Source organism: Mugil cephalus, chromosome 18, assembly GCF_022458985.1.
Source record: "Mugil cephalus isolate CIBA_MC_2020 chromosome 18, CIBA_Mcephalus_1.1, whole genome shotgun sequence".
Classification (NCBI taxonomy): Eukaryota; Metazoa; Chordata; class Actinopteri; order Mugiliformes; family Mugilidae; genus Mugil; species Mugil cephalus.
In genome coordinates this window covers 10,849,250-10,864,877 of record NC_061787.1, presented here as the reverse complement: position 1 = coordinate 10,864,877, position 15,628 = coordinate 10,849,250, and the positions used below count along the sequence as shown (strand labels likewise).

Sequence of the window (15,628 nt, the reverse complement as noted above, 5' to 3'; positions counted from 1 at the left end):
ACTTGGGGGCACGGCTGCGCGCTATTACAAAATCACGCTCTCGTAGCTCTGGTTTTATAACTCCGTCTGCAGAGTTCCGCTGCGTGAGAAGCAGTTTCGTCCTGAGACTAGTGTGACATGGCAGAATTTCTCCACTTGCTTAAACTATACCGTTTGTTACACGCCGCGCTCAGATTCCTTCCCCTCTGTCAAACCTTAGCGGCTGTCATTAGCTGCCTTGGTTCAGTAGCTGATGGCTGGTTGATGGCGGCGTGTTAGCGAACAGATGTGCCCATTATGTCGCGCTAATACATGAAATTGGACTTGTTTTTCATTAACTATATAATTAGTTTGTTTATTTAACAAACAAAAAACACACGCGATGCAACAGATGTACTGTAATATAGTGTGTGTATAGGGATTGAGCTTATTTGCATCAGACTTTTAAATCTAGCTAATGGCTAAACAGATAAGTGGGTACTTGAGAATTTGGATAAAAACAATATGTATTTTACATGACTGTGCACATGTGTTACAGAGTTATACATTGCTTTTAAAGGATTAAATAGATGTTGCTACCTGGCAATGAAAGCAGTAGCTTAACTGCTCTTACCTGCTAGCTTTTCGGATCGTTGTTTGACCACAGATTTGAGCAACAGGCAAACCATCGCTTAAAACTTTTTACTGAACTGGATTAAATTCTAGATTTAAAAAAAAAAAAAAAAAAAGCAATAATAAAAAAATTAAAAAAAACATATGTAATTGTATGATAATTTTGTGTTTGTTAAGTGCAGCATAGCATAGCATTGTTGGGTTTGGCTACGAAGGGCGGGAGTTGCCATGGAGGCGAGGGCCGTGACGTACCGATCGAAACATTGATAGTATTGATACCAATACTTTTGTTACAGTTTCTCATCTATACGTCCAGCGAATTACTCCTCAAGAGTTCATGTGAGCACAGCCTCTCTCTGAGTCTGTGCGCGGCCGGAGCTTCTCCATCCCCAGCTGTCGCACAACTGTCACTGAAGCTGATACTGAAATGCATCGGTAAACGGAAGAGAAGACAATTGGTGGGAAATGAACGAGCCAACACTTCTCACCAATTGAACAATTTTTATCTGTTGTTTACGTTGTTATATTTATATTTTGTTAGTTTGTTTCTTTTTCCTATTTTGCACTAATGTCTCTTTTTTCTAAAACAATTGTGTGTAGTATAAGGGTAATTATTTAAATTTTATACTGTTAAATTGTTTTATATTATAATTAGTTAGTGGAAACAGGTTTATTTGACTAAAATATTTGCCCTGTGTTTTATTATAACCATAATCAACTAACTAAAGGGGGAAATTACAAAGTTATAATAATGATCAGTATCGCATTGGCGATACTAGCCCTGTGTTTACTTGGATCGATACCACAATTCCCAGTATCGGCCTTCCCTAATGGGGATATGGAAGAGTTACTCTAAATCCGATCCCTGACAACTTGACCAATGAGAGATGAAAACGTAACCCTTTCGTCTTCTGACTAATCTAGAACATTATTCAGGATCAATAACACTCTCAAAGCTATGTAACTGATAAAATTGTAAGTGGCTTGGTGAGGTTTTGCACACGTTGAATTGAGAATTATCGGATGGATATAAGTTAAATTAATGGGCAAATTGTACATCACTTAAACAATTCTTGACAGTTGTGTGTTCAGTTTTTAATTTATTATTTTTCAGAATTCAGAAAGGGATCAAAGGCTGCATTACCAAATGATAAAACCTCTGGCGACATTAAGTGGACGAGTACCGAGTTGAAGGAACGTGACTGAAGTGACAACCAGTGGGAACGGTTTATTACAAATACCTGCGTCTAAAGTGTTCAATGCTGTTTTTAGGCTTACGCATTGATTCATTGCATAGGTTCTTTTTTTATATTTTATATGGGTTCCAGGCTGGATAACACTGTTTTGATTAAATTTACATTTGATCGTCCGTCCGGCTAGCATACTTAAACCAGAGTGCCTGCATACTGGATACTAAGTCCAAACTTTGACATCCTAGACAGAAAAAGCTCACGACGTCGCTTCACCTTCAGATATGAGTTCATACAATCGCACAATCTCCCTTTTTCAGAACTCTCTAGAAGCGGACCCCTAAATGAGTAATTGGATGGGCTGCCATCTGTGCTCGCCAACACAGATTGCAATAGAGATTTATATGAAAAAGAAAGTGAAAAGAATTTATCCAACTCTCTTTTTTTTTTCTGAAACTCTCGTATCATAAAAGTCTTTAATCTAGAGTTTTATCGAGCCCTAATAATTAATTCCAGTGTCCTCTGATAACATTGCTTGGAGGGAGACTGCAACGAAAACTCTCTCTACAGATCTTTCTCGGAACCTGTTGACTTTTTGATCACGTTAATGGATGATAGGAATTTAGCTTGTAGGGGTGAAGTGTCTCTTTAAGTTTAACAGATGAGTTACAGAATCCATTCGACTGCTGAGTTTTAATCAGTTGTTTGAAGTTACTAGAAAAGATGCTTTGTGCTGATGTGTACATGGCAAATATAAACAATGTCAACATGAATTTTGTATCTTAATATCGATATTTATGTACTCCATGTGTATTATATATTCATATTGATGTTTGTATAGAATAAATGGTGATACGAACTGAGGAATGGTTAAAAAGGAATTTAAAAAAGTGTTTTTTTATTCCTTCTCCTTTTCTGAACAGATGGGCTGTGTTTCTGTTCTGATATTTTTTTTTTGTTTGTTTTGTTTGTGGTTTTATAATCATTATTTCAATCATCATTTCTTCCTTTCTTTTCTCGAAATGTTTGAAATAAATTCATTCATTCATTCAGAATGTAGAAGTTACACTTTAGCTCTGGTGCGTCATCCAGTCAAATTATGGCAAAAGAAAAGGCTATTTGTTTAGCAGCCTTTGAGGCCAAGAGAAAGGACACATCACATGCCAGAGATTCTGTTTCTGTGAAAATCTGCTTCAAGACATTTTGTATGAGCGTTAAATACAAAACCCAAGCAGCACTACCAATGAAAGGAGACGAGTGCAAAGACTAATGAGATCTGCCTTAGAAATTATATTTTCATTTTCACTTTTTCTCTTTTGCCTCCTGCTTTCAAGTTGAATTGGTCACAAGATCGGTTGATATGATGGCTATTTCCACATTTAGCTCTATTTGACTCGGCTTCTGGATGTTGTCTTGGAAACTAATGAAGGGCTGTCTGCCCACAGGAACCATGGTAGTGCAAGTGGCAGCCACAGATGCAGATGACCCGACATATGGGAACAGCGCCAGGGTGGTCTACAGCATCATTCACGGACAGCCTTACTTCTCGGTGGAGCCAAAGACAGGTAGGTACAGAGAAAATCGGTCACCCAGGTGATTTGTGTTCGTCAAACAGACGTGGCTTCAGTTATTTTATTTTGTGAAAATAAATCATCATCTGCCAGTGTCGTTAAGAGTTTCCAGATATTTCTTTTTGAAATGCTATGGTGTTGTATGGGTTCCTATCACTGAGGTGGGCTCATTTGGAAGCGGTAATGTCGCATACTTAATTCCCTTCATATGAAAACCTAATGACGGCTGAGCTACGTAGTTTTGTTATATTACCAGCCAGTGGCAGTCTTGTCCAATCAAACGACGGAGTCCTAATGAAGCAGAGTTTTTCCTCTTATTTATTTTGGGGTTTACGTGAGTGCTCTATCCATTCAGTGACACTCTGACATTGTCCAGACTTATAGCAGCAAGACATTTCGGAACATTAATAAAATTCGGTGAGTTGTAGAAATGATAGGCGGGAAAACCTTTGGCAACGTTGAGTAAACTCAAACGTGACTGTGGTGACAAGCAATGGGAGATTTTATACCACTCATTAACATGTGACACAAGCACGTTCCCAGTTCCCAAAATGTTTACCACAGTGAAACACCGCTCACAACTTTGGTTCCTACCAACAAATTCACCATGCCGATAGCGGTGCCTTCACTGACCCCCTGTTGAAGACGTTTGCTTTGGTCACACCTTCTCATTCAATCCAATGAGAAGGTGTGTCCAAACTTTTGACTGGTGGTGTATGTCTCATTTACCAAGGCAACCAGATCCTGGAATATCCACTGGAGACCAACTGTCAGCTACAAATGTAATCCTTTTATATGTGGACAGGGCTTGACCCCGAAGGACCATGATTGTGTGATGAAATTTCATTTAAAATTTAGATGTAGCATGTGTAACGCAAAGCAGTTAAAGCAAGTATGAATGTCATGAAATGTTCTGTTTACGTCTGGTCTATGTACGTTCTGACAAAAAGTGGCCAGCGTGTCAATTCAATTATGGGACAAAATTGAATTTTCTTCCATTTCCCAGGGCCTTCTTAAGTCAGTTTCTATAAAAAACATATCTGCCAGGTGACCTGACTGAGAGCCACGGGGAAGCAATCCAGCAAGCTGGAAACATCATGCGTGTCTCCTGGGGGAGGATATGCTGTTCATTTTCACCTTTATTTAAAAGCATACCTTGCAGGGACTGACTGTAATGCCTGTCAACAAGGCCTAACAGACTTAATTTAATGTTATGTGATATGCACCTTAGCCATCTCACTATCGACAGTGCAGCTTTTAAGCTTTTAAGTGTTACTCACATACAGAACACGGCTGTAGCGCATGTTGGAGTGGATTTCAAAAATTTCACACTCAGAAGAATGAAGATTTCAAAATAGAAAATAAATCTCTGAGAAAACGGTTAAAATATACTGAAACACAAGATGTGAGGTGGTTTGTTGACTCGTGGGCCGTTTCATCCCTAAGAAAGTGCAACAGAAATCCCCGCAACATCTTCATAGCCGGCTCATTAGCAACCGGCCTGCCGAGGCTCGACTACTTCAAGCAAAGCACTCGTGCAAGAAAAGAGGAAAATGTGGGCCATCCCATAATATTAGTCTTCATCCCCTGCTTCGAGAGAAAACGCATATCACGTGGGCCGCAATTTTATGAATGTACTTCTAATTCATGAAGTGATAAAAGCCGCTGCATTGCAGGGATTTATGTCACTTATTTTTCACGCTTTGGCAGACACAGAAATAGGACCGCCGCTCGACAAAACAAACTCTGCTGTGACCTGTAAGGTTCACTGTAAACATTCAATAAGCCTAGCCACCGGAGGAAAGTGGAGCATTCAAAAGTGACTGTGCGTCATAAGAAAGGAAACGACTTCATACTGTGTTGGCATTATGGATGTGGTGTCAGTGGCAGAGAATATGTTGTGAATATCAAAATTCATCAACTCATTTATCTGTGAAGCCTGCACAGTATCACTGAATCTCTGTGTTGTTTTTCTAGTTTCTGGAGACCTTCGACTAATGAAGCCTCCCGCTGGAGCTTTCATTAGCGAACATTTCCGTGTTGCCATGTTTTTGGGGGGAACATGTTTACATGTTTTATACAGTCTAAATGAAAAAAAAGTTACTATTTAATTTCCATCAGTTTCCAGCGGGATCTCTCTGAGCCTGTTAATGTTGGACTGTAAGTGAAGCTCCTCGTGCTGCTTAGAAGCTAAAAATTCTGTGGGTTAATTAATGTCTTAAAGCACTCTGATCACCTTCCCTAAGATGAATTTGAAGCTTCTGAAATTTAAACTTCAATGTTTTCTCTGTTTCTTTTTCTGTAACAAACACAGACTGGTCAGATGTCGCAGAAATTAACCTGCACTGCTGGTTTAGACAGCATCATCACAACAAGCCAACACTTTAACAATAAAAGTGAAGGTAACTAAAGATGTTAGACAGAATGTCAATTTAAAATCAAAGGGACTGATTTTTATGGCAACTTGTGGGCAGCACAACATGCTGTAAGCACAGCATGAACATATCAACTTGTAATGACAGTACAGAGTGTGTTGGGGATCAGTTACCTAGCCACATTTCAGCAGTTTGCAAATTGCTTTAATTTTCCCTGATTAAGTCCAAACTTCCTTTTAGCTCTGATTTAAAACAGCCAACTATCTTGAGAAGATGGTAAGTGCTCCACTATGTTCAATAGATACTGTCTTTATGTGCTGTTTTGTGCTGAACATTGGCTGTCTTTTATAAGTTAAGCGAAAAGAGTGAGATTTTGGTGTCTCTGCCTACGGACCATTTGTACTTATTCACGTAGAAACTCAAACAAAGCTAAAATGAATTTCTATTCCTCCAAAACACTTTCTGCTACAGTAGTCCACATCATTACAGCAAGAACCATGAACTGGCTAGTCTTTTCCCACTCTCACTTTCTCACCCTTGTGATGTCACAATGAATCTTGAGGCTAACACTATCATTTTCAACCATGAAAATGTCGTCTTGCTGTACTTTTTGAAGCAAAAACCGAAAAATTTAAAACACTAACTTGAAGTTTTATCACATACCAGCCACTGCCAGTTGACACAGTGGTTTGGCGATTAAAACAAAGGATTGGAGTGAGACAATCAACAATGGGCGCAGTTTTTATCAGATAAGATTAATATGAAATATATCATCAGTTTCAGCCTGGATAACGTTATGGCTTAAACTAAATCGTGACTGAAATACCTTAAGTTAATCCTTATTTGGGGGATTCTTGTGACATGTTAATGCTAATGCTAACCGCTAGGTGACGAAATGTTAGCTGCATGTTTCTGGGGTGTCCAAGCTGAAGTTGCATTTGCTAGCTACCCTCCACAGTGGCTCCACTTATTTCTTGTAATATCTATGATGGAGAGGTTTCACTTGATGAAGACAGACCAGACTTTGTCCACTGTGTGTCCTCCTTTAGTCAAAATCATCCATCCAATGAGAGTGAGAGTGTTGGGGTTGGTAAATATAGTCCCATCAGTCAGAGTAACAGTTAAAATAACACTCACGGTCTCAGAGAGTGAGTGTATCAATATATTCTGTAAAATATCAGTTTTCCTTGTCCATTCGTGCCAAAACAGTCCATTGAAATATGCTAAACGCTGTTTACAAGCAATAGCAGGAGCAGCTGTGGTGCAGAATTTAGAGCAGGTTATCCACACGCCGGAGGGTTAGTGGTTTGCATCCCAAGAAACAAACATTAAGGGGTCTATTAAGCGGTTATATCTTTCTCCAGCCCAGAGAGACATAACCTACAACAATTTGTAGAGACACCCTTCTTTTAGCTCCATTTTGTTCTCCACCTGAGGAAAATATCGGGTTCTTTAGCTGATAAACTTGATGTTTCCCTTCTGCAAACATTGTCTTTGTAAACCTGGCTATTTGGTGCTGAGAGGGTGTTCTGAAAACATTTTGGGGGCTCTTTGGGCACCAAATTGGCGTTAAGGGAGCACAAAAAGGAAGTCCCTTACAAAAATAGTGTTGCATCTGCCAAGTGATTCTTCAGTTTAAGCATGAAAAGTTGCTTAGTGCAGCTTTAAGCATAAAACTTAAACCGCAGAGAGTACACAGATAAATCCCACAATGGTGTTCTTTCTGTAGGACAATGGCTGGTTTATTAACCTGTCAAACAAACACACACGCACACACTCGAAAATGTGCACCCAGATACAGCCCTTGGGCCCCTGCCAGCGCCTCTGCTTTCTGGTGCCCATCTCTGTCTGACCGCGAGTGATTATACTTGGCTCTCTTTCCATTCATGTTGAAGGTGATCGGATCTCACGGTTATGAGATGCAATACTGGTGTCAGAGCTGGATAGCAGGGACGGCCGTCAGAGAGGTTATTCTCCACGTGGAACTCGGTGCAGGGAAGCATGAAGACATGTTCTTTTGCTTGACAGGGGTAACCCTAATAACAGCCGAAGGCAAAAAGATGACTTATAGAAAACTAACTTTTACGTCAAGGGGGAATTCTGCACTCAATTTATAGCAGCATTGTTAGTGTCTAAAAGTCTCTGTTGGTTCGTTGAAGTTTCTTGATGATTTTGTTATATTGCTCCCTGAAAAAGAGAGAGATCTGTAATTGAGAGAAATATTAGGAAGAGTTCACTCGGTTACCTCTGGGTTCATCTTCATTTACTCACCTTTCAAGAAGAGCATCCTTGGGGAAATAAAAATGTATGCTACTAAAATGCTCCACTGGTCTCCTGTAAAACTCAATCCCGTTGTGTCATCAACTCTGAGCACTGTCGCACTCTCTTCCAGACTTGCCACTTTTTGTATTTATTGTGTCTTTTTTTTTCTTTTTCTTTTTTCACTGAATTTACTTGAAGGCTCTTAGTTTCTCCTCAGAAAGTTCCATTCTGAGAGCTTGAAAAATAAGATTCATTTATCACATAATGCCCAGCAGAAACATCTAAAACTGGCTCAGGAACGATGAAAATTTGACCGGTTGACTTGTGAGAAGAATTGTACCCATCGATATCTACTCAATGAGACTTCCTGAGACTAATGCCAATTTAGAGTGAGAGCAGACATTTACTTAAGCGGTGTTCAACCAGCATGTCTGCCCCATAAAGTCCCCATTATTCTCATATCATGTTTTTTTAGACTCCCAGCTCAATGACCAGAGCTCCCACTTTCACAGCTTCAGCTGACGATTTTCATTAAGCTAAGTGGGTTCTTTAAATCCCAAGGTTCATATTTCAGAAGCTTTAATGAGTTATGATTACTTCCTCTAAGTGGCCTGTGTTCTTCTACAGTTGATGCTAACCAGAGTTAACTCCATATTTAAGGTACAGGGTGCATACTGCATAATGTATTGAGAAGGCAGATGAGACAATACAAAGAGATGTTGACAAATGCCAAACTACATGGTTATTGTGTTTGTGTTGAGTGGCGTCCTCAGAAGTGTGACCGTCGCATACAAGTAGACATTTATTTGGATCTTCATGCTATGATCTCGCTAATACAAAACCACAGCGTACACTTGTAGTGAAGTTTACTTACCTTTTGATATGTGTATGTATCTAAAACATGGTGGTATTTCCCAAAAGACTTCTTCTTAAAGCTACAGCGACAAATGTTTGTCTCCCCCTCCTGGCATGAAGACTAATTACACATGACATATGCCTACAGTGCACACCTAATCTGCTGTTGATAACTTTTTTTGTAATCCTATAAATATTTTAAACCATCCTCTTGTGTTTCTTCTTTATCTGGAGCAACAGATATTTTTGTCGGATGCTTCCTAGATTCAGTGTCTTTGGTCTAGACCCCCGAGATGATGGATTCATAGAACTCAAGTTACATTTGTTAACTTTAGTTTTCCTGCAGTAAGTTGCACAGTCACTGTGTTTGCTCTTCTCTTCAGCTCCTGGTTGGCAAAGGCTTAAACCTAACAGTGGCTAATTTACGTATATATATGGTAAAGTCTCACACTGTAGCTTTAAAGATAAAAGGTTAAAGTCATACAACGATCCTTTTCCAGCTGGGTACACTGAGCAGTAGCTACAGTGACTTGTGTTAGCCACACAAGGTCACTTACTTCCCTGATTGTTCTGTTCTACCCAATATTAGCATTTAGCATATTTACAATTACCCCTTTTTGCCGCTTGGGGATTCTAACCAACGTTATATCCTCATTTTAATGAAAGTTGGGGGAGACATTGATCAGCTGTGTGAATAAAATGCAGTGAGCCACAAAATTGATAGTGTAATTAATCTTTGTGTTGGGGACAAAATAACAGGAAGGATAACACAGTCCAGTACAAAAAGCATTGGGAACTGTGGTCTCAGAAAAGTGCATGGAATAAACTGTTGTCAAATAAGTTCTGCTGAACAACTTTGGACAGTTGGACAAATAAAATAAGCAACACAAATGCTATGAAGTGAGCAAGCGGTGTTGTGTTTCTTAAATTATCTTAAATTCCACAGGTGTTAATGCCGCTGCTTCCGCTTCCACAGACTCGACGTCGAGGAGTCCACATTGTTTGTGTTAACTGTTAGTCTTTAACATATTGTCAATACCATGTATCTTACGGAACGCACTCTGGGGATGACACTAGCTTTTAGACAGCAGCCCAGGATTGAGTGTCATGGGATGAGCATTGTTCTTCTGTCTTTGTAAGTTACTAATTAGTCCCATTTGCAGCACACGCCTGGGCCATAGCGGAGCCTGACTTTGACAAAGTGCCTGAGCTGAAATACACTCTGAGCTCCACACTGCAATACTGCACTAGCGATTAAGTGGCAGGGGGCTAATGGTAGGGGGGAGGAGGATACGTGTGACCCGGTGTTAGGTGGGTAGCATCATGGCTCTCTTTCGTCTAATAAGTCTCTTTACCCTGGTTCTTAATCCCAAATTGAATCTACAAGGTGCCCTTGGGAAAAGTACTTAATCCAGAATAGCTCCAATAACTTCCACGCAGTGCATAATGTCGGCCAAATACATACAATGCCGCGCCTAAAGGTGCTCAGTAAAGGCGGCATTTTGTAATATATATTGATTGATAGCTTGTGGTTTAGTTTGAAGGTGAAGCCGAAGCGCTAATGCCATTCAGGACTGTGTTCTAATTGATGGCGAGCTCAAGGAGGTTCGAACATCTGCCTCCAGCCCCGTACACCCCGGCGATATGGCGAGTCCTTTAGAGATAATTATCCGTCCACATTAGCGCTGCTAAGCATGCATGCGTGGAAACCTCAATAGCCGGAATAACAAGAGAGGAACTCAGTCAGTAGGATATGCCAGGTGCCTGTAAGAGAGGATTAATTACATTCTGAGAGGGGAATTTAGGGACGTTACACGGCGTGCCTCCCAAAACGGCACACGAGTGACATCTGAATATGACAGGCGCCCAGGTGATAGATGCCTTCACGGACTGAGCGTCTTCGCTAGGAATATAATTAAAGTGAAATAAAAAGTAAAGTAAAGGCCATGTCCGTCCTTTGTGTGCTCTATAGCTGTGAAATTTGGACACGGAGGTCAGGAGAAGAGGGGCTTGCTGTGATCAGGCTGTGATTAAGATATTAACATGCCCTTTTAAAAAAGAAGAAGAAAAAAAAAGTAAATAAAATCCTTGCGTGTCTTCTGCCGCCCTCTCCTTTAAAAATTGTTGTGTGTCGCCGCTGTGGCTTTGCACCGTTTTCTTGTTGTGGTGACTGCACTAAATCGAGAACATTACAGCTGAAGGCTGGATATAAATCTGGCTGCCTCCTGCTGTTCTGACAGGTAATATAGAGAGAGGGGGGCTCAATTTTTTTAATTCTAATCACAAACAACACACGCGCACTCCATCGCGTGCGCGCACACCGACATTTCCATTCAGCTTAGCATTGGGAATGAATGGATCCCGTTCCTCGTGACGCGTTGAACTTAATGATGTTTTTCCGTAGCGCGCTGGGCTTTTGTGCTGTGGCATCGCGCGGTCCTTTCACACCCTGGGTAGGTATGTTGACCTGGGATTAGAGCATGATGCTTGAATGTCACACAGTAATAAACTACCTGGGCAGTAGGTTTTATTCCCTGTTTGTATGGCCTGTTTTTGTGTTATGGGATCTCCTCCTTGTAAGTAGACCGCCTGAGGGTTCAGCAAATCACATCCTGCACCCTTCATGTTTAAGTTTTCATCACCTTCATCAGTACCTCTCATAGCTGCGCGCAGAGCCAGAGGGTTCCTCCAAAGTCTGCACTTTTATTTCCTCTTCACAAGACAAATGTCAAGTATCTGGGCTTTAGCAGGGAGCACGGCCCACCCGTCTGCCGCCAGTGGTGTGGAGACAGCTAGATAAATGCGCGGCTACAATGCGTCTGGCTTTCACCGGAGGCAAGGAGTCGCGGCGCAACGCGAGGCCGCGCCGTGATAGCGACAGAAGGATTTTAATCATCGCCTCTCCCCAGGAATGACACCAGCGCCGCACGGGGTAACAGAGATAGAGAGCGAGGGGGCTGGCACCCAGCAGACAAACAACAGCCTCGCAACATCGCTGCGTGGATTAGCGGTGTCGCTCGGTGAGAAGTATGTGTGCTTCTGGCTAGGGGAAGGGAGGAGAAACATGTTTTCTTTTTTATTTCCTTTTTTTTTTTTTTTTTCATTCAGCCTTCTGGAATCAGGATTCATGGCATCATTAACCACAGCCAATATCTCTGAGGATTCAACGCGCTGGAAAAGCTGATATTAAATAAGTATATCAGTTGTGGCGACGCCTATCTTTGCTTTAGCGGAAGCATACATTCGCACAAACTTAACATGTTTTTTTTTGTTGTTGTTGTTTTTTTTTCACCTTTTGGCCATCAGCAGCTGTTATTGTAATCCCACCATTATCTGGCTTCCTCCTCAGCTTTAAAGATGGCCTTCTTCAAGTCTAGACATGCATGCTTTGTCCCTATGGTGATGTTGCATTGAGCGAACGATAGAAAACTTTTCTTCTGTTCGTGTCTGGCTAGTTAGTATTTAGGGAGCCCTGCTGGATTGAAGGCTTAAAGTAACCTTTCTGATGCAACTCAGTAAACAGAGTTCATAGGTGTCCCTGTGGCAGGCGCCAGAGCAGTGGTGCTGCTCTTTAATTGGCTACAGGGTTCCACTGGTTGAGAAGCAACAGAGAGGTGATGAATGGATGGATGGAGGCAGGATGTAAGGGATAAACAGAGCAGATGGGTGAATATCCACATAGACAGAGCAAATTCTCATCATAAAAAAAAAACAGATGTGGCATGTTTTGACTTTAACATCGAGGCTGTTTTCCATCCCCTCCAGTCCCGGTGTTCATTATTTGATGCAGGGCTGGGGTGGTATGTTTCGTGGAGCGGCAGCTAAAGATTATTGTTCTATTGACCGTCGTCATCGCACTGTAAGGCCACCAGCAAGGGCTTTTGAGAAAAGAAGTGGACCACTCACTATAATTTCGCTAACTGAGCCATTCGCTTTGAACAGCCAATAACGGTTTTCAGCTGACGTGACTGTAATGACATTAATAAAGGATGGCAGAGAGAGAGAGAGAAAATTAAACGCTTAATGGAATTGTTTATTTTCAAGTACAGCCGTGACTGACGGTCAAAAGGCATCTTAATTCTTCTCTTCAAGTCTTTTGACCCACTTTTCTTGATTTGTTTGTCCTTCCTCCTTTCTTTCAGGTCTGAGGTGAATTATAAATTCAGTGTGTGTCTGGGTGTGTGTGTGCTTGCACTTCTATTCTCCAGAGAACCATTTTTGAAAACTTTGCTCAAGGATGCAAGGATGAGGATTAGTTGAGGAATGCTCTGATGAGAGTTGTTGTAGTTTTATGAAAGGAGTGAAGGTTTGCGAGCGTGGCCTTTTACCTTAGCCTCGGGCATCCAAAAGATGCCGTGTGCATAAAATAAAAAGCACCTGCCATAACACATAATCATCTCAGTGGCAGCAGTTGATTGGACGTGTTGACGATAGTCATGCATAAATCCCGAGTGATATTACTTCATCAGTATCAAAACCAATACTTTTTCTTCACAACTGTTCACAGGAGCACAACATTTCATGATCCTGATGAGCTGAGATTGTGAACAAAGCCATCAACCAGTCAGATACGGTTCCTGTATGCAAACATGCAGAATATGTAGACAAGATTTACAGTATTGAACAATCACGTTGGAGCAGGCTTTGATTGTATGTCTAAAACCAAAGTGCCTGGGCTTGTTTGAGTTCTTGAAGTCGTTTCACCGAACCATCCAAAAGGCTGCCTTAGTTCTGGCGAAGAAGCCGCATGTTTTAGGCGTTCCGTGAAGGATGAACAGGAATCTTCACAGACGAACTCTGAGTAAACCCCCTTTCTTCTGTTTTTGTGTCTTGAAACTGTTAAATGAGTGTAAACTGTCTTGTTTTAGTTGAGTTTTAAGTTATGACAGGCAACACAGAACAGGCAAACATTTGCCCTGATATCTGTTATCCGACATCCTTTGGCAAAATTAGACTGACAGTCCAACCGGCAGTCACGCAGTCACACCCTGGTGGTGGTAAACTACCTCAGTAGTCGAGGAAACGTGGCTGCCAATCCGCGCCAACAGCCTCTCCAACCACCACCAAACATCAGTCACTCATAATCATACACCAGTGGAGTTCACACTGGGAGCAAGGTGGGTTAAGTGTCTTGCCCAAGGACACAACGGACAGACTGGTTATACAACAGGATCTCCCAACTTTCCCAACTCCCAACCTTTTTTGGTTATTGGACGACCGTTCTAGCTCCTGAGCTACTGTCGCCCCTAAACAGAATTTGTAGAGAAGGTGTGGGGGCTGGAAGCTTTCTGGTTTCCGTTGTAGACAAATCCAGTTGCCTTTATTCAGCGCCTTGGTTTAACATGACCTGGATGACTTAGAACCTTCACAAACAATCACTGGTTACATTCAGGTAAACGGTCACAATGTTGGTTTTAAACTGATCACTGAGGACCATCTGGTCCTAGACTTACAGCAAATAACATTCTTGTACATAGTTGGACTGTAAATATGGAACAGGTAGACTTTGATCGGATATTCGTTGTCTGTTATCTGGACAACCAAACATTTGGACTGCATGGTAAAAATCATGCCTCACTCAAATAATGATAATGATAATGAGAACTGTTGAGCATATTCATTCACAACTACAAAAAGACTTTAACACCTCTGAGTGTGTCATATAATGTTGTGTGGACTGCCTCTCTTCTCTCTACCAGCAGGCATGAAGCATTAGTGGCGCTTTTGGTGACCTGACAAATGTCTTGTTTTCAAAGTTAGTTCTAGTTTGGTCTCGACCCAGATCTTAAGGGAAATAACTGGCTCTTACCTCTAAACACTCCTTTATGTTCTCCAGAGTTAATAACGTTGTCCTTTGCTGCTGAGTAATCAGAACACGGGCTCTGATAAATCTACTATACACCGTCCGCTTTGGCGTAGGTTAATGAGACTGTACCGGCACTTTAAAGATGCACTTGTAAAAACAAAATAAATGAAAGATGGTAAAACACTGCACAGCCTGGTAATTTAATTGAGTGCACCCTTTACATTTACAATTTAAATGACTCATTGTGCATATGAAAATATTCGTTCGTGGAGCTTTGTGTAAAAATACGTGTCTACTTCTGAGGAATCTGCAATGGATTTTTCCTCATCAAGTTCGCAGCTGATTGAGAATTCTGCAGGACATGTAATGAGCAAATATGTGGAGTTTTTCCCTTGTTGCAAGATTGGACCTCAATAGTGCGTCTTTTTTTGTGTGTAATTTAAAGGATTATGGGAAATTCTTCAGGTGCCAACTCAAAGAAAGAGCCCCTTTGATCTGCTTCATCTGCCTGTGAATGCGATAAAGCAACTCAAAATGTTTCATTTATTCTGGAACTGTGTCGCGGCTTTGTGAGGTTTTAATGAGTAATCTCCCATGTGCTGTAGGAATCTTTAATAAGTGCCATTTAATGAATGAAACACATTGTGTGGCAAGTCATTAACTTAGAAAGCAACATTGATTGCTTTTGAAGGATTAGGACACTTTTCTTTGCATTAAAATGTTAATTTTTTCGGGGGGAGTTATCATATTTTTAGCCGAGAGATAACGTTAAGATTAGAGACATGACATTAACGAAAAGATTTACTTATGTGCTTTTAAACATTTCGTGCCAACACTATTAATATCAGTTGTCTGTAGCAGCTCAGGTGCAAACAAACAAGTAAAGGCAAATCATTTGATGCCGGTCTCGTCACATCTCTCTCATCTCTGATTCTTTTCTGATACTGATCAATCATGACAGGGGGACAGACAGATAAC

The 15,628-nt window shown here is 41.0% G+C and overlaps 1 protein-coding gene across 1 annotated transcript in view; it reads left to right on the top strand.

The window, feature by feature from the left end:
• Window positions 1-15,628, top strand: part of cdh7a (cadherin 7a) — a 112,390-nt gene that overhangs the window by 52,201 nt on the left and 44,561 nt on the right. Inside the window, exon 4 of the mRNA XM_047568838.1 lies at window positions 3,227-3,346. Within this exon, the coding sequence (XP_047424794.1) occupies window positions 3,227-3,346 (120 nt within the window). The remainder of the gene's footprint in view (window positions 1-3,226; window positions 3,347-15,628) is intronic.